At 40.9% G+C, this 19,257-nt stretch overlaps 2 protein-coding genes across 4 annotated transcripts in view; both read right to left on the reverse strand.

Annotated features, from left to right (window-relative positions):
- LOC139566971 (inactive tyrosine-protein kinase 7-like) overlaps positions 1-1,413 on the reverse strand; it is a 40,305-nt gene extending 38,892 nt beyond the window's left edge. The window contains exon 1 of the mRNA XM_071388356.1: positions 932-1,413. Within this exon, the coding sequence (XP_071244457.1) occupies positions 932-1,055 (124 nt within the window). The 5' untranslated portion in view covers positions 1,056-1,413. The remainder of the gene's footprint in view (positions 1-931) is intronic.
- A 4,496-nt stretch (positions 1,414-5,909) lies between these two features.
- LOC139566958 (heme-binding protein 1-like) lies at positions 5,910-18,120 on the reverse strand. 3 transcript variants are annotated; one of them, XM_071388344.1, is made up of 6 exons: positions 17,988-18,120; positions 11,410-11,595; positions 10,738-10,829; positions 10,172-10,313; positions 9,671-9,854; positions 5,910-9,416 (listed from the first exon to the last, which is right to left on the reverse strand). In XM_071388344.1, the coding sequence occupies exons 2-6, from the start codon at positions 11,567-11,569 to the stop codon at positions 9,242-9,244; spliced, it is 753 nt and encodes a 250-aa protein (XP_071244445.1). In that variant the 5' UTR covers positions 11,570-11,595; positions 17,988-18,120; the 3' UTR covers positions 5,910-9,241. The 3 variants fall into 3 exon arrangements, with proteins under 3 accessions (XP_071244445.1, XP_071244444.1, XP_071244447.1); XM_071388343.1 differs by lacking the exon at positions 17,988-18,120 and adding an exon at positions 17,518-17,566; XM_071388346.1 differs by lacking the exon at positions 17,988-18,120 and adding an exon at positions 15,042-15,062.
- Positions 18,121-19,257: the final 1,137 nt, after the last annotated feature.

The raw sequence follows: 19,257 nt of genomic DNA on the forward strand, positions 1-19,257 counted from the left end.
AATGCTCCACCACCCAAAGGACATCCAGCCAACTTGACACAACGGTAGGAAGCATTGGAGTCAACATGGGCCAGCATCCCTATGAAAAGCTTGACACCTTGTAGAGTTCATGCCCCCAACAAATTGAGGCTGTTCTGAGGGAAAGAGTGGTGCAACTCCTTAAGATGTTCTTAATGGTTTGCACACTCATTGTAGGCACACTCACTTCCCCCACTCTCTTCAGCCCAGGTCTGGCCATATTCTATGAAAGAGCCTGTTGAATCAAGCTGAGCAGTAGGGAACCTTCTGAAGTCAGGCCATGCCTGACATGAATTATAATTATTCTGCCTTCTGCCCAAAAACAGTTGTTAGTCATGGTCCTGTTATGAGCTCTACTACGCTCAAATGACATACTGTAAAATGCATATTGTTATGGAAATATTATGGAAATTGCAGCATTACCATGTGTGGCATTGGAAGACAGTTCTTTGTGTGCCCTGCAATGCTGTCAAGTCAAAGACCAATGCTCAAGGGGATAGAATATGTGGTCATGACATTATCCAAACTAACCAACTGGACAGCAAAAAATACATAATGGGTAACACGATTTTCACTGATTATGTTTTTGGAATATGGAGTTTTTTGGGGAGTGGGTGACAACGAGCTTCCTGCCGTTAAATATTACACAAGACTTTTGTAAAATAAAGGTTTACATTTTTAAAAAACAAGACAACGTTGTTTCCACTTTGTTTGTGGGCGCTTACAACTTGGGCTATTGGATAACGTCCTATACTCTAGTCACCAACATTTTTCTGAAAGAAAGCTTGTTTGTTACATTGAAGTAGTAGTCTATAGTATAGTATAGAGTATTGTACCGAGTGGTAAGCACACCTTCAGATAACTTAACATGTATAACACCCGGCGGGCTTGTGGCCACTTGGTGTCTTCTTACCTTTGGTGAAAATAAGAAAGAGAGTCGTGGTGTGTATGGTCGGCATGACTCCTTGTCTACGCCTATTCGCCGAGTTCAGGTTACTCTCTTTGAAACCATTATTTTCTGTGGACGGTAACTCCATAATAGAACTCCAGAAAAGTAAGCCACGACTAAGTTAAATCATTCGCACAAGAAAACGAGACCCAAAAGCAAGGGAAGTCAGCGCGAAAACCTGAACTATCAGCGTTTCACAAGACCTAAAAGGTACTCCAACGAGGAACGACTGCTTTGTCTAGTGGTCGTCCGATGATACGACTGTTGCACGATCAATTCGTAAATGTGAAGACGTGGGCCCTATTCCATTATTTCAAATAATGGCAAAAAAAAAAAAAAGAAAGGTGCCTAAATGCCATTACTTCGACACTACTGAATGAAAGTAGCCTTTTTATTTTTCTCTCTCTCTCCTTAGCTCCGACTTTGGATGAGAGGCTTCCGGTGTTTGGAGAAGAGAGGGAGGGGTGAGGGGATGGTGGGCACTAAATAATATTTTTTTTGAAGGTAGCGTTAGTAGGTCAAACGTGTTTGCACTTTTCTATGCAAACATTTTATTATTATTTTTTATTTTACCAGGTAAATTGACTGAGAACACATTCTCATTTACAGCAACAACCTGGGGAATAGTTACAGGGGAGAGGAGGGGGGGATGTTATTTTATTTGGATCCCTTTTAGTCCTCATTTGGACTAATCTTCCAAGAGTCCTTAAACATTAAAAAACTATTTGTAATAAGATCACATTTTCACATATAACACTGTTACAAACAGACATATTATTATTATTGACCCGATAAATACTCTAACAGTCTAAAAAGATAGATTGATTCTTCATCTAGTCAAGCACAACTTTCCTATGTATTATATTTAAATTGTTTTAAAGCATTGTTTAAATTGGCAGACCAGGGGGTTTGATCAAGACGTTTACACAGATCAGACACGGACAGAGTATGATTAGCTCGGTTTCAAGGGTGTTTATTAAATAATAAATCAAAAGAAAAGGATCGGTCTCCCCCATGAGACCCTCTCTGGGACATCGTCTTCTGGGCTCCGTCTTGCTGTATCCTGTCGGGCACACAAACTCAAACTCCCTCGTCTTAGCTCGGGCACCGTCTCCAACTACACGAAAGTCACCTTACTTCCCCCAGTCCTCTCCTGTGTGCTGCCCTTCTGGCAGCTTTATGGGGCTTCACCAACTCCCCAATCAGCCCCAATTAGTCCTGGGCGGAGAGCCCGTCGAGACCTGGCACGTCCAGCAGATGGAGCCATCGCCTCGTGATGTATACTCCGTCTGTCACTAGGCCTCAACGAGTCTCCCGCCGGTGGCTGACCTGCTGTACGCCACACTCTACATCGAAATGTTATTTTGCCTATTTCTCTTTTCTGTCTGGATAACACATAGATGGTGGACAATCTATTCCTAGTATTTACTGAATATCTGTCTCTTACCAACTGAATACCTTTTGTGAATAGAGTTTGGCTGTTTTAAATGTTGTATAGTGTGATGAAACAGGCAGGGAGCAGGTCTCGAACCCTCAACCTTCTAGTCCGAAGTCCAGCGCGCTATCGACTGTGCCCCAAAAGCATGCTCAAGCGGCAGAGTCAATATCCCCACTTATAAACCCAGGGTCGTTACACTACTCCCTGATATTTTCCAAATCTACTTGTAGAGCTTGCTGTACATGTTGAACCGATTGTCTTGCTGTATAAATTGTAGTATTATCTGCAAATATAGTAGCTTGAGTTTTAGATAAGGCATAAGGAAGGTCGTTGGTATATATTAAGTAAAGAAGTGGCCCAAGGCAGCTGCCCTGCGGTATTCCACAGTTTAAAGCATGAGGGGAAGAAAATGAACCATTGACATAGGTGGACTGTTTCCTGTCAGTTATATATGACTGACCCAATTCAGTGCTACCTCCTTAAAACCATAATGCATTAATTTTGTCAAAATTATTTCATGATCCACTAAATCAAATGCTGCACTAAAATCTAAAAATTGAACACCCACAAACCTGCCATTATCCATAGCATTGAGCCACTGGTCAGTCATGTCAACCAATGCAGTTGTAGTGGAATGTTTTTTGCGATCAGCATGCTGATTGGCTGTAATAAGATCATTCTTTTCCATGTTCTCCCATATTTGTCTACTCACAATTACCCTCCAATATCTTACTGAGTGAAGGGAGTAGACTAATTGTGTCACGATCGTCGTCAGGGTGGAAATGACCGGACCAAGGTGCAGCGTGGTAAGCATACATTTTCCTTTATTTTTTGAATGTCGCCAACAAAAACAACAAACAACAAACGTGAAGCTGACTAGGGCCATACAGGCCACTAACACAGACAACTACCCACAACTAAGGTGGAAAAACAGGCTGCCTAAGTATGATTCCCAATCAGAGACAACGATAGACAGCTGTCCCTGATTGAGAACCATACCCGGCCAAAACATAGAAACAGAAAACATTAGAAATAAAGAAACTAGAATGCCCACCCTAGTCACGCCCTGGCCTAACCAAAATAGAGAATAATGGCCAGGGCGTGACAAATTGGTCGACTATTGGCAGGAGTAATGGGTTCTTTGCTGTCTTTCGGAATAGAACACAGTTTAGCATGCTTCCATACATTTGCAAAAATCCCCTTTTCCACTGACCAATTAAATATGTATTTCAGTGGAGCTGCAATCTATGGAGCAGCATAGTGAAGTAAAAAATTGTCCATAAGACCATAACCTGTAGATTTCAATAGGTTTAACACCTCCTCTACTGACACCATTTGTAGACTAAAAGAGCAGGTTTTGTTACTCATAATATGATCATCAATACGTTGGACAATAGCTTGTTTGGAAGAATGTGTGTTTACATTATCACTCAGTAAATACATTTTCTTTGTAAAAACATTGGCAATATCAGCTGGTTTTGTTATTGTTCTCCCGCCAACCTCCACACTAGATGGGCATGATGAGATAGATGTACAAGTAAGCCCTTAACTGTATTCCACACCTTTTAAGAATAATTTTTACAATCAATAAAAGCATTTTTGTAAAATAACATTTTTTTCTTCTTAAAATATTCAATTTATCTGCATAATTACGCAATGTTCTATAATTCTGTTCATCAGTTTCTAGTTTAGATTTGGCTGCTAAGACTTTTACCATATTTCTTTGATAAAAAGCCTCACCCAGTTAATCATCACTCCATGGAGATGCACGAGCCCCAACTGTCCACTTTCTTACTGGGGCATGATGGTCCATTACCTCAGTGAGCAAATCAATAAAACATTCTGTACTGTGATTTAAATCATCCTTTTGATAAATCAGCTCCCAGGGTACAGCAGCCGTACTATTTAGAAATAGCTCATGATTAAATGTTTTACAATTTCTCTTGACCACAATCCTTGGGGGTTTCTTTGGAACCTTGGTGTTCATGGTTATGGTTACAATATTATCGTCTGTCCAGCCCACTGGCATTGATCTGGCTTTTAAGCATTGCAATGGTATATTACAGAAGTTCAGATCAATGCATGTGTCTGAACGGTGACCCAACTTAGTTGAAGATCTAGTAGTATCATTATCCATTTGTTTCAAACCACAGTTCTCGGCATATCTCATCAATTTAGTTATATTTGAATTATTATGATCCTTCCAATTTATATTAAAATCACCCAAGATAAACACATCTCTGTTACTATCTGTGGCCTGGTCAAACCCAGTGCATAAGTCATCCAGATAGGACACCTTAGAGCTAGGAGGTCTATACACACATCCTACCAATATGGGTGCCTGGTGAGGCAGATGTACTTGAGCCCATAGTGCCTCTATTTGACATAAATTAAGGTCATCCCTCCTCTTAAAAGGTATATGATTCTGAATATACAGTGCTACACCCCCACCATTCCTATTCCTGACCCTTCTCAGTAGACTATATCTATGATTCCTGTCCCTTCTCAGTAGACTATATCTATGATTCCTGTCCCTTCTCAGAAGACTATATCTATGATTCCTGTCCTTTCTCAGTAGACTATATCTATGATTCCTGTCCCTTCTCAGTAGACTATATCTATGATTCCTGTCCCTTCTCAGTAGACTATATCTATGATTCCTGTCCCTTCTCAGTAGACTATATCTATGATTCCTGTCCCTTCTCAGGGCTACATACATTAACCTGAGCAAAATGCAGCCCTTTCCTTATCAAGTGGAGATCAATAGAGCATGTATTCATTATAGTGGAGATCAATAGAGCATGTATTCATTATAGTGTAGATGAATAGAGCATGTATTCATTATAGTGTAGATGAATAGAGCATGTATTCATTATAGAGGAGATCAATAGAGCATGGATTCATTATAGTGGAGGTCAATAGAGCATGTATTCATTATAGTGTAGATGAATAGAGCATGTATTCATTATAGAGGAGATCAATAGAGCATGGATTCATTGTAGTGGAGGTCAATAGAGCATGTATTCATTATAGTGGAGATCAATAGAGCATGTATTCATTATAGTGGAGATCAATAGAGCATGTATTCATTATAGTGGAGATCAATAGAGCATGTATACATTATAGTGGAGATCAATAGAGCATGTATTCATTAGTGGAGATCAATAGAGCATGTATTCATTATAGTGTAGATCAATAGAGCATGTATTCATTATAGAGGAGATCAATAGACCATGTATTCATTATAGTGGAGATCAATAGAGCATGTATACATTATAGAGGAGATCAATAGAGCATGTATTCATTATAGTGTAGATCAATAGAGCATGTATTCATTATAGTGGAGATCAATAGAGCATGTATTCATTATAGAGGAGATCAATAGAGTATGTATTCATTATAGAGGAGATCAATAGAGCATGTATTCATTATAGTGGAGAGCAATAGAGCATGTATTCATTATAGAGGAGATCAATAGAGCATGTATTCATTCTAGAGGAGATATATATTATATATATTTTATTTTCATTTTACATAAAAATACAAATCGTACAGTGCAAAGATTATGAAATCTGCATACAGTGTCTTCAGTATGTATTCTCACCCCTTTACTTTTTCCACATTTTGCTGTGTTACAAAGTGGGATTCAAATGGTTTTAATTGTAATTTTTTGTAATTGATCTACACAAAATAGTTAGAATCACCTTCGACAGCAAACACAGCTGTGAGTCTTGTGGGGTAAGTCTCAGAGCTTTGCACACCTGCATTGTACAATATTTGCCCATTATTCTTTTAAAAATTCTTCAAGCTCTGTCTAAGTCGTTGCTGATCATTGCTAGTCAGCCATTTTCAAGTCTTAACATAGACTTTTAAGCAGATTTAAGTCAAAACTGTAACTAGGCCACTCAAACATTCTATGTCGTCTTGGTTAGCAACTCCAGAGTATATTTGGCATTGTGTTTTAGGTTGTTATCCTGCTGAAAGGAGAATTTGTCTCCCAGTGTCTTTTGGAAAGCAGACTGAACCAGGTATCCTATAGGATTTAGCCTGTGCTTAGCTTAATTCCATTTATTTTTATCCCAAAAAACTCCCTAGTCCTTGCCGATGACAAGTATACCCATAACATTATCAATGTTATTATCAATGTTATTATCAAATCAAATTGTATTTTTCACATGCGCCGAATACAACAGGTGTAGATGACAACAAGGTGACCTTACAGTGAAATGCACACTTACAAGCCCTTAACCAACACTGCAGTTTAAGAAAAATAAGTGTTAAGTAAAAAATTGATTATATATTTTTTAAAGTAACAATTAAAGAGCAGCAGTAAAATAACAGTAGTGAGGCTATATACAGGCGGTACCAGTACAGAGTCAATGTGCGGCGGCACCGGTTAGTTGTGGTAATGGAGGTAATATGTACATGTAGACAACACCATGCTTGAAAATATGACGAGTGGAACTCAGTGTTGTTGCTCCAAACATAATGCTTTGTATTCAGGCCAAAAAGTAAATTTCTTTGCCACATTTCTTTGCAGTAAGTGCCTTGTTGCAAACAGGATGCATGTTTTGGAATATTTTTTTATTCTGTACAGGCGTCCTTCTTTTCACTCTGTAATTTAGGTTAGTATTGTGGAGTAACTACAATGTTGTCGATCCATCCTCAGTTCTCACATCACAACCATTCAACTCTGTAACTGTTTTAAATCCCTGAGCGGTTTCCGTCCTCTCCTCTCAAGTTAGGAAGGACGTCTGTATCTTTGTACTGACTATAGATACACCACCTAAAGCTTAATGAATAACGACACCATGCTCAAATAGGTCATTTTTCTTTTTCTTTCCCATGTACCAATCGGTGCCCTTCTTTGCAAGGCATTGGAAAACCTCCCTGGTCTTTGTGGTTGGATATGTAGTTGAAATTCATTACTCGATTGAGGGACCATATATGTGGTCCCTCAATGTATATGTGGTACAGAAACTGCGTAATCATTAAAAATGAATGTTAACCACTATTATTGAACACAGAATGAGTCCATGGAATTTATGTGATTTGTTAAGCAGATTTTTACTCCTGAACTTATTTAGTCTTGCCATAACAAAGGGGTTCAATACTTATTGACGCAAGGCATTTCAGCTTTTCATTTTTAATTAATTTGTCAAATCTGTGACAAAATCTAAATTTAACACAACAAAATGTGGAAAAAGTAAATGGGATGTGAATACTTTCTGAAGGCACGGTACGTTTTTAAGTGTAAATGTATATCAAATCTCCGTTAACTTACACTGGCAATCTTTTAAGTAGTTTAAAGATGCACTATACAGAAACCTCTCTGTTTGCTAAAATTTCTAATTTTGGTATGTGACAAAACAAGCAAAAATAGTGTAGAGGGATCATTGTACCATCTAAACTGCTGTGAAATATATTTTCCATAAACAAAAATATAGTATTTTCATCTGTTTGAAGTTATTGTACAAAACAGAAAGTAAAAGAGGTCAAAACTAAACTTAAGAACAGAAAGCATAGAAATAACACACATAGAACAGATCTACTACATCTTAGACTTGCTTTCAATGAGAATGAATGATCTATAACTCCTCACAATTCTACTTGAATTTGGTCAGGTTGCCCAAAAAGTTATATATTGCAGCTTCAAATTGAAGCAACCCACTACAATTCACACTGCAATTCTGAAATGTATGCTTTGAAAACAGTTGAAAACAGCATAGAAATACAAGGTCACAAAAGAGAGGCCGGGTGCAATTTTAACATATCAAAAGTATACCGTACTAATTATTGGAGAATAGAAACAAATACACACTTACTCTGAGAAATATATATATAAAAAAAAATAGGCAAGCACAGTAAGAGCACATCATTTGGCCGTGCTGAACAGACAGGTTCATAAGTCACTTAAATTAAACTTCCATTCCCCAACCATCATTAACTATAGCTATGAATCTTCAAAAAGCTTGAACCTTCCTCAAAATCTAAAGAGCCTGGTCCCAGTCTCAGCTCCATTTACAACTAACCTCACCAAAACCAATCTATTCATTTGTGAGATATTCACCAATAAGCAAATAAATAGACCAAAAAACATAATACAAACGTTACTGTTTGGTTGACACCTAGTGGCAACCGAAGGTAACGAATGACCAATCTGTCTATCATTTTGTGGCTGGGGGAAGGGGGATAACCATTTACTTATTCGGACACCTATACCCAAAATCCCTACACCAGCCTCAAAATTTAGGTAAAGTAGCAAAGTGTGGGCAAAATTCACTAGCAGGATCAAATTCAATGGCAGTTAAGAGTAAGAGAACACCCACATATCATAGCAAGTAACTTTGAATGATAAAGTTGTGTCAGAATGACCTACGTATATGGATAATAATAGGTGAAACCTGGATGCCTACTCTAGTCAACTGCACATACAACATTTTTGTAGTAAGTTACAGACCTATAAGACATAATCCTTATAGTTTAGAAAAAACATTATGGTATCAACATCATTAAGAAAAAAAGTATTCAAAAGTATGCACTCACTGCTGTAAGTCGCTCTGAATAAGAGCGTCTGCTAAATGACTCAAATGTAAAACGGACTTTGACACTACGTGACACCAGTTTGCAATGATTAGATGATATTCCCAATTTTCTTTTACATAAAAAACAAGAAAAATAAAATAAAGATAAAACGTGATGGAAATATAAGACTAATGTAATGCCCAGACAGTTTTTCACAGAGATACAATATACTTGTATTTTAAACACCATATTTGTGGGATAGGGGGATGTCGGGATGATACAGGAGGGGACAGGTGGATGTTATAAGAGATTTAGGGGTCTCGTCGAATTAACCAAATCTCGTTCCTGCGACAGGACACCCCAGGGTTGTCGTAGACAGCCACCATGTAGGAGTTGCGATGCATCTCCTCGCTGGGGCCCAGCATCTGCCACAACAGGTTAATCTGAGGCATGATTGTCTCCTCCGTGGTGGTGCCGAAGAACGTCCTACAGAAGACCGCATTTGTTATTCTTGTTTAAATAAATACTATCATTACTGCTATTATCTGATTATTTTTTACCTATAATTATTTCCACCCATTTTGGCTAGATATTGTCTATCTAAATCCATTGTCTATTTTTACATGTAGATATGTAAATAGGTCAGAATAGGGCTCAAAACCACAGGCGAAGTAGAATAGGCCTCAAATCAAGCCTGGGGCTTGAGTATAGAAGTCAGCCAGAGGTGGGAGTGTCCTTACCGGGTGATGACTCGTAAGTCCTCCCTTTGGAGTATGGTGATTTCTAGGTCAGTTGGCTGGGGCGGGTTGGCCTGGAACTCAGCAGGCAGGTAGTATGCCGTCAAGATGTCCTTCTGAAAGCCATTGCCGTCCTCCAGCATTTGGATACTGTTCACAATGGGTACAGTCATTCCCAAATAGCGTCCTGTCGATACAAGAGTGTGCTATTATAATTACTCACTGTTACCCTGTCTTACTACACACTATATTTAGGTCTATGGTAAGGATTAGGATTACTGATGTAAGTACAGTAAGAATGACTAATTAATATACAATAGAGTCTAGGCCCCAAATCAATAAATTGTAGATACACTGTACTTAAGGTTATGGTTAGGGTTACTGCTGTACGTACAGTGGAACAACGAGTGATTACAATATAGTTGTAACAATGAGTGATTACAATAGATTTTGCACTATACTTACATCAATAATTACACAGTAACATGAACACTAAGCCCTTACCGACAGAGTTCTCCTTGCAGATGAATTTCATGAGTTTCATGAAGCCCAAGGAGATGCTCTGCTCGTACAGCTTCTCCCCTTTAGTGATGCACGCCCACTTCCCTGCAGGGTACACCCTCTCCTCAAACAGCACCTCGCCCAGCTGCAGAAATAGACAAACACACACTTCGTTATCCAGGGAATATAAGAGATCTTTCACTTCACTCTGCACTCGAGCAATGGCATGGATGCTCAAGCTGAAACACACACGCGAGCACACACACACACAACATACATTGCACTCAAGCAAATACATGGACGGTCATACGGCAACACGCACACAGATTTTACACACCACATTGCACTCAGGCATTTACACAAATCCGTTTGAACATACACACAGCTTTCATTATTTATTTACTTATTTATCATTCAAACACTCAAAAGTACATATTTTACTACAGACTTTCCTTCACTTCCTGCCATTACATGATGGATAGACGACCCAGAAAATGGAACAGCCAACATATCTGCCATTGTCATCCTGACCTAAGATTGGTAAGAAGTGGAAGGGACACATACTGTACCTTTTCATGCTGAGAGATGGAGGCAAAGGGGACCTGCTCTCTTTCTTGGGTTTGGTTCCGTCGCGTCATCTCTTGAATTGGTCCTGTCATTTCTATCAAAACAACACAGAGGTCCTCTTCATTTATTTTAAAGTTTAGAGAGAGCAGCCTGAACGCAAACCTCACTGGTAAAAACCTCACCGGAACCAAGTGAAGTGGGGGGATATTCGTCATTGGCTTATGCTTTATAAACGGTACCCAGGGCTAATGTCAAGTATTCAAGTCTCTAGGAAAATGGGCCTGCTCTAATATCTACAAGCTTCTTACTAGGCCTAAAACTGTTACCCATTTTGAGTACGCCATGATAGAGACTTCAGTACACACACTATAGCAATCAAGTGATACTGCTGTATTGCAGACGGTTTGGAATGTGGAAGATAAAACAATGTGCCGTAAAACAATGCACCGATATTGTTGAAATGTCATCATCATTATCTGGGACTTGGTTTCGCCGTCTTTGCTTATGGACAGGATGTAGCAACTAGAATCTGAGATTTTTTAATTTCAACTGTTGGAAGAAACCATGTCCTGTTGCAACGAGTTTGATTTCTCAGATTGATTGTCTCCAAATACACTGCTGCCAAGCAACTACCTCGAATGGGACTGTTTTACTCCACCGCCTATCTCGCTTACCTCGGGGGACGGACACCTGGTGTGTGCTGGCGATCGCCTGCCAATGGGTGTACAGCCTCTGCTGCTCGTCGTCCTCCATTGGATCAGGGTTGTCAGTGATGTCATTGTCCAGTTCCTCGTCCTCCAATCCGTCGAGATCCTCGAGGGAGATTAGTGCCATTGTTTTCGTCCACAGGCCGGGTAGATCTGCAAATACAAGACCAAGAAGACAAGTTTGTTACTTTTCCGAGAAATAGGGCCATTGTTAACGTCCATCTCCAGTTGACCTGGAAATAACTAGGCATTTAGGCCTACTAAGATATGACTTGGTTGTGGCCTGGCTGGTCTAGTGTTAATGCCGCAGCCTCCAGCACACCTCTACAGTCTGCATTGGTACGAATCGGGCCTAACGCCCTTTGACACAACCTCTCTCCGACTTTCCCCACTGTCACCCTCCTTCACTAATTGTTCAATAAAATCAGAAAATCCCATATATATATATATATATATATACACTGCTCAAAAAAATAAAGGGAACACTTAAACAACACAATGTAACTCCAAGTCAATCACACTTCTGTGAAATCAAACTGTCCACTTAGGAAGCAACACTGATTGACAATAAATGTCACATGCTGTTGTGCAAATGGAATAGACAAAAGGTGGAAATTATAGGCAATTAGCAAGACACCCCCCAATAAAGGAGTGGTTCTGCAGGTGGTGACCACAGACCACTTCTCAGTTCCTATGCTTCCTGGCTGATGTTTTGGTCACTTTTGAATGCTGGCGGTGCTTTCACTCTAGTGGTAGCATGAGACGGAGTCTACAACCCACACAAGTGGCTCAGGTAGTGCAGCTCATCCAGGATGGCACATCAATGCGAGCTGTGGCAAGAAGGTTTGCTGTGTCTGTCAGCGTAGTGTCCAGAGCATGGAGGCGCTACCAGGAGACAGGCCAGTACATCAGGAGACGTGGAGGAGGCCGTAGGAGGGCAACAACCCAGCAGCAGGACCGCTACCTCCGCCTTTGTGCAAGGAGGAGCACTGCCAGAGCCCTACAAAATGACCTCCAGCAGGCCACAAATGTGCATGTGTCTGCTCAAACGGTCAGAAACAGACTCCATGAGGGTGGTATGAGGGCCCGACGTCCACAGGTGGGGGTTGTGCTTACAGCCCAACACCGTGCAGGACGTTTGGCATTTGCTAGAGAACACCAAGATTGGCAAATTCGCCACTGGCGCCCTGTGCTCTTCACAGATGAAAGCAGGTTCACACTGAGCACATGTGACAGACGTGACAGAGTCTGGAGACGCCGTGGAGAACGTTCTGCTGCCTGCAACATCCTCCAGCATGACCGGTTTGGCGGTGGGTCAGTCATGGTGACTGAGGGTGGTATTTCTTTGTGGGGCCGCACATGGGGTGGTATTTCTTTGTGGGGCCGCACAGCCCTCCATGTGCTCGCCAGAGGTAGCCTGACTGCCATTAGGTACCGAGATGAGATCCTCAGAGCCCTTGTGAGACCATATGCTGGTGCGGTTGGCCCTGGGTTCCTCCTAATGAAAGACAATGCTAGACCTCATGTGGCTGGAGTGTGTCAGCAGTTCCTGCAAGAGGAAGGCATTGATGCTATGGACTGGCCCGCCCGTTCCCCAGACCTGAATCCAATTGAGCACATCTGGGACATCATGTCTCGCTCCATCCACCAACGCCACGTTGCACCACAGACTGTCCAGGAGTTGGCGGATGCTTTAGTCCAGGTCTGGGAGGAGATCCCTCAGGAGACCATCCGCCACCTCATCAGGAGCATGCCCAGGCGTTGTAGGGAGGTCATACAGGCACGTGGAGGCCACACACACTACTGAGCCTCATTTTGACTTGTTTTAAGGACATTACATCAAAGTTGGATCAGCCTGTAGTGTGGTTTTCCACTTTAATTTTGAGTGTGACTCCAAATCCAGACCTCCATGGGTTGATAAATTTGATTTACATTGATCATTTTTGTGTGATTTTGTTGTCAGCACATTCAACTATGTAAAGAAAAAAGTATTTAATAAGAATATTTCATTCATTCAGATCTAGGATGTGTTATTTTAGTGTTCCCTTTATTTTTTTGAGCAGTGTATATATAAAATAGAAAAAAGACAAGGTCAAACTGTAACAATGTAATAACCAATTATTTTTAGTAAGTACCAAGAGCGCCTATTGTTAAAATGTCCCATTAAAAACCAGGTGAAAACAATACCATAAAATAATGTGCTACCTTATTATTACCAGTAGAAAATAGAACAATGTGATATTATTCAGTCATTTATTCACTTGTTGAATGTAGGCTACACGGGATATTATGATCTGTACAGGATCATGGATACCATGTAGATACATGAAGCTGCTTTGACACAGACTTCACTATTTAGATCACAGTCACACTGGATCATATCAAAGCTGCTTGTCAGACCTTTTCGAAAAAAGCTTAAGGGGGATTGGTGCCTGTGGTAGGAGCTTTATCCTATCTCTGCAAATGACCAAACGGCCATATGGTAGACAAATGTGTGTGTTATTACAAATGGCCGATTATATCTGCTATCAGATCCAAGGCTATACATTTATTGTTCCAAAACATTTATTGCTGCAAAATAGGTCTTAGCCAACAATGCATAACATTTAAGGTGAGGGCTCCAAATCAAGGTGGTTCATTCAGAAAGTGTCAGCTACAGTCACAGAAATCCTATAATTCTATGGCTTGGGTAATGTGAACTAATCTTATTATACACCATATAAGTCATAGATGCTTATAACAAGGAATAAAGCATTTTACCTGTCAGCTTTTAGTATTAGCTTATAGGGCAACCTTTACTTGGCTTTTGGAACAAACTTAACTAAACACAATAGCCTACACCATCGGGCTACTGTCGCGCCATCATGAGGACACAGGTTTGAAAATGTACAGTAAAGAATGGCATTGAAGACTATACCACCTCAGTCACTGGATTCATCAATAAGTCTATCGACGACGTCATCCACACAGTGACCGTACGTACATATCCCAACCAGAAGTCATGGATTAAAGGCAACATCCACACCGAGCTATAGGCTAGAGCTGCCGCTTTCAAGGAGCAGGAAACTAACCCGGACGCTTATAAGAAATCCCACGATGCCCTCAGCCGAACCATCAAACAGGAAAAGCGTCAATACAGGATTAAGATTGAATCCTACTACACCGGTTCTGACACTTGTCGGATGTGGCTGGCTTGCAAACTATTACAGACGACAAAGAGAAACCCACCGGCAAGCTGCCCAGTGATGCGATCTACTAGATGGGCTAAATGCCTTTTATGGTCGCTTCGAGGCAACCAACACTGAAGCATGCATGACAGCACCAGCTGTTCCGGACGACTGTGTGATCCCGCTCTCTGTAGCCGATGTGAGCAGGACCTTTAAACAGGTCAACATTCACAAGGCCGCAGGGCCAGATGGATTACCAGGACGTGTACTCAGAGCATGCGCGGACCAACTGGCAAGTGTCTCTACTGACATTTTCAACCTCTGCCTGACCGAATCTGTAATATCTACATGTTTCAAGCAGACCACCATAGTCCCTGTGCCCAAGAAAGTGAAGGTAACCTGCCTAAATGACTACCGCCCCATAGCACTCACATCAGTAGCCATGAAGTGCTCACATCAACACCATCATACCGGAAAGCCTAGACCCACTTCAATTTGCATACCGCCCAGACAGATCCACAGATGACGCAATCTCAATCGAACTCCACACTGGCCTTTCCCACCTGGACAAAAGGAACACATATGTGAGAATGTTGTTCATTGACTACAGCTCAGCGTTCAACACCATAGCGCCCACAAAGCTCATGACTAAGCTAAGGACCCTGGGACTAAACACCCCCCTCTGCAACTGGACTGTGGACTTCCTGGCAGGCCGCCCCCAGGTAATCAGGGTAGGCAACAACACATCGGGTGAGCTGATCCCTAACATGGGGGCCCTTCATGGGTGCTTGCTTAGTCCCCTTCTGTACTCCCTGTTCACCCACGACTGCGTGGCCAAGGACGACTCCAACAGCGGTAGGCGGTAGACTGACAACGATGAGACAGCCTATAGGGAGGAGATGAGAGACCTGGCAATGTGGTGCCAGGACAACAACCTCTCCCACAACGTGAGCAAGACAAAGGAGCTGATCGTGGACTACAGGAAAGGGAGGGCCGAACTCGCCCCTATTCACATCGACGGGGCTGTAGTGGAGTCAGTTGTAAAGAGGGCATGACAATGGGTCCCCAGATCCTCAAAAAGTTATACAGCTGCACCATCGAGAGCATCCTGACCGGTTGCATTACCACCTGGTATTGGCAACTGTTCGGCATCCGACCATAAGGCACTACAGAGGGTAGTGCGTACGGCCCAGTACATCCCTGGGGCCTAGCTTCCTGCCATCCAGGACCTATATAATAGGAAGGCCCAAAAAATTGTCAAAGACTCCAGTCACCTAATTCATACACTGTTCTCTCTGCTACCGCACGCAAGCAATACCGGAACGACAAGTCTAGGTCTGAAAGGTTCCTTAACAGCTTCTACCCCAAAGCCATAAGACTGCTGAACAATATATCAAATGGCCACCCGGACTATTTACATTGCCCGCCCCACCCTTTGTTTTTACACTGCTGCTACCTGCTGTTCATTATCTATGCATAGTCACTTTACCCCTACCTACATGTACAAATTACCTAGACTAACCTGTAATCTGCACATTGACTTGGTACCTGTACCGACGGTACCTGTTCTTGGTGCCCCTGAATATAGCCTCATTATTGTCCTTTTATTGTGTTACTTTTATATATTTTTTTACTTTAGTTTATTTAGTAAATATTTTCTTAACTCTATTTCTTTGACTGCAATGTTGGTTAAGGGCTTGTAAGTAAGAATTTCACAGTAAGGTCTACACCTGTTGTATTCGACACATGTGACAAATACATTTTGATTTGAAAAGGTGATTAATGCTTCATCTGGTGTGATGCAATTGTGGAGCCTCTGGAGGCTTGTGTAGGCCAAATTGAGGTAGCAATGCGAAGGGCTCCGCATAGCTCTGTATTGGCATGTTGGTTGGCATTAGGTGGGGGCGGTACATCCTGTATAAACACAAACATGGAGAACTTTGATGAAAGTCTATCAGAACAAGTTCACAAATAAAATACATATTTATGATATCTCATGTAGGGATTTCAAAGACACAAAAAGGAGTTAGAACTCCTGGAAGGAGATCAGGGAGGATTTGTACACATTCAACAAATCATATCAAACAAAGTGGATATTTGTCAAATCCGTTATGATTTATGTATTGTAACAGGCCCACAATGTGGTTACTAAAATCAGATTTTGATCAATTTGGCTGTTTTCGCTGCATAACATTTAGAAGTTGTCCCTTTTCCGGTTTAGATCAAGTGCTGCCATGCTCCCATTCATATAAACTGGTAGCATAGCTCGCATACAGAAATCGGTGCTAGTATTCAGTCACTTTTAACTGTAATGCAGTTGATTGATGACATGAACATGTATTGGGGTTGACATCCATACAAGGACTATACTCTTATGTTTACCTCAACATAGTGTGACATAAACAATAGCCTGAATGTAGTCTAATTTTGCTGGGGGACATCGGGGAGATTCAGGTGGAAAACCGGTGCAGCATTTTTACTACTAGAATTGGCTGAGCTCCTACTCCAACATCTCAGAAGATGTAAGGTCTTGTCATTTCGTTTGGCCAGTTGTTCGTCATTAGCTGAAAAGCTATCACTACGAGTGGTGCACCGCAGACCCAATTTATTGGATGCGTATGACAGCTCCCCAAAGCGCAAGCAGTATGAATGCTTTGACTTCTGCAGAGGTCGCATCTCAGTAAATGCTGTACTGCCGCTACAGCGATCGGATTAACCATAGGTTTAGCTTTTACCCCACACAATTAAACTCAGTTAACTACGGCAGCCGGGCTGCACATTACTCAACAAAAAAACAAACACAAAACCACTAAAAGGAGTGCACAACAGCACAGCCTTCATTAAGGATTTTAGTAGAACATCCGATTAATCATAGCTGGTGAGATAATTAAATGGGCAGTGAACTCACTACCGTGTTCGAGAGCGTCAAATCCATGATGCATTGTGGGTAAATGGTGACACTGGCTGATCAACAAATAATAATGAGTAGTTATTTGTGATGCAAGGTATTTGTAGATCAGTCCGTCGGCAAGTCGCCTGCAATGTCGAACAAACACCCTGACTGCAATGCATGACAGCAAAAGTAGGTCAACCCTAGGGAACCAGCACACCTAATAACGCGGCAAAAATGTCACTAGTGGTTGCTTGAACGCATGCCATGAAATTAATAGGCTTTAGGATAGACAGCTCGTCGTTTTTTTTTGTTTTTGTTTTTACAATCATTTATATTGGTTAAGCCCCAATCGGTTATTAATTGTGTAGAATCTGTGGACTTTTCGGACATTTAGCTATTCATTTGTTATATTATTCCCTGTACACTAGTTTAGACCAACTCGTTTACCCGAATGTAACATTTAGTAATAAAGTCGGCGTTCTTACCTGGTCAACAAAGTAAAGGATCGTATTTGAGCACTACTTCTTCTGATCTACTGTACAATCAAACAGGACATATAAACTCAATGCCGCACGAGTATTCTGCCAGCAGCACAAACAATGACGGCAGTTCTGTATGCTAATAATAATCCCTTCAAAATAAAAGCCCGCATTTCAAAATATTAAAATGTGGATAACTATTTCAAAAGATACAGTATAACATTTTAATCAATGTCCCATTTTTATTGTGCATAAAGCAAACGCAAAAAGGACTTTATGAAAACAATTACAAATATGCTTCTAAAAACCTTTTGTAAGACCACTATCAAAAATCACAATGTTCAGATCGATATGTTCACAACACTGGGCTGTAGAGAAAAAACGATTCTATGTGCTGAGTCAAAAGAGAGGTTGGTAATTCTCAGGAGAGTAGAATCGATATATGGTGTTATTTTTTGGGGGACTGAAGTCTAAATACCAAGCCGCACTTTCCACTCGACCTACAGACCCTACTGAGTATTCCCAACCCACTTTTACCTCAGCATATACAGCAGTTTATATGTATAAACCCATACAGTATGTAATTCATATGCAGTGTATTGGATTGTAATGAATGTAGCGGCTGGAGTAATGAGTCACCAGCACTCTGTATTAAACCCACTGCCCAGCACAAGAGACCAATTTAAGTTTTGCAGACTCTATATTGAGTAATTCCGATTACATATTGTATTTTGTTAAGTGTATAGTGACTGCCCCTGAAAAGCAACTAATCCCTTTGAAAATGGCCTATGTGGCTTCGAAATGAGTCAGAAACATTTATTATAGTGTCAAAATTGACTACAAAGTGAAAATAGGATCATTTTTGTCATAAATGCAGTCTCGTCAAAAATGGTTTTTTTAAATTTATTTTTTTACATGTCTTTTTCTGTTTTGACTGTTGAGCAATACATCCTTGCCTAGTCATGTCGAGTTATGTGGATCTATGTATGTGGAAATGTTTAATTGTGGAAAAACTACACTTAAGAAAAATATAAACGCAACATGTAAAGTGCTGATCCCATGTTTCATAAACTGAAGTAAAAAGAACCCTGAAATTTTCCATAAGCACAAAACCCTTATTTCGCTCAGATTTCTTTGCATCAATTAGTTTGCATCCAGGTTTGTGAGCATTTCTCCTTTGCCAAGATAATCCATCCACCTGACAGGTGAGGCATATGAAGAAGCTGAATTAACAGCATGATCATTACACAGGTGCACCTTGTTCTGGGGACAATAA

This window comes from Salvelinus alpinus, unplaced genomic scaffold (genome assembly GCF_045679555.1).
Source record: "Salvelinus alpinus unplaced genomic scaffold, SLU_Salpinus.1 scaffold_40, whole genome shotgun sequence".
NCBI lineage: Eukaryota > Metazoa > Chordata > Actinopteri > Salmoniformes > Salmonidae > Salvelinus > Salvelinus alpinus.

Coding starts and splice junctions, on each gene's coding strand:
- LOC139566958 (XM_071388343.1), bottom strand. CDS start 17,551: ATGCATCATGGATTTGACGCTCTCGAACACGGTA. Junction 10,830..11,409: donor CCAGGTGTCCGTCCCCCGAG/GTAAGCGAGATA, acceptor TTGTTTTGATAG/AAATGACAGGACCAATTCAA. Junction 9,417..9,670: donor GACTTACGAGTCATCACCCG/GTAAGGACACTC, acceptor GGTCTTCTGTAG/GACGTTCTTCGGCACCACCA.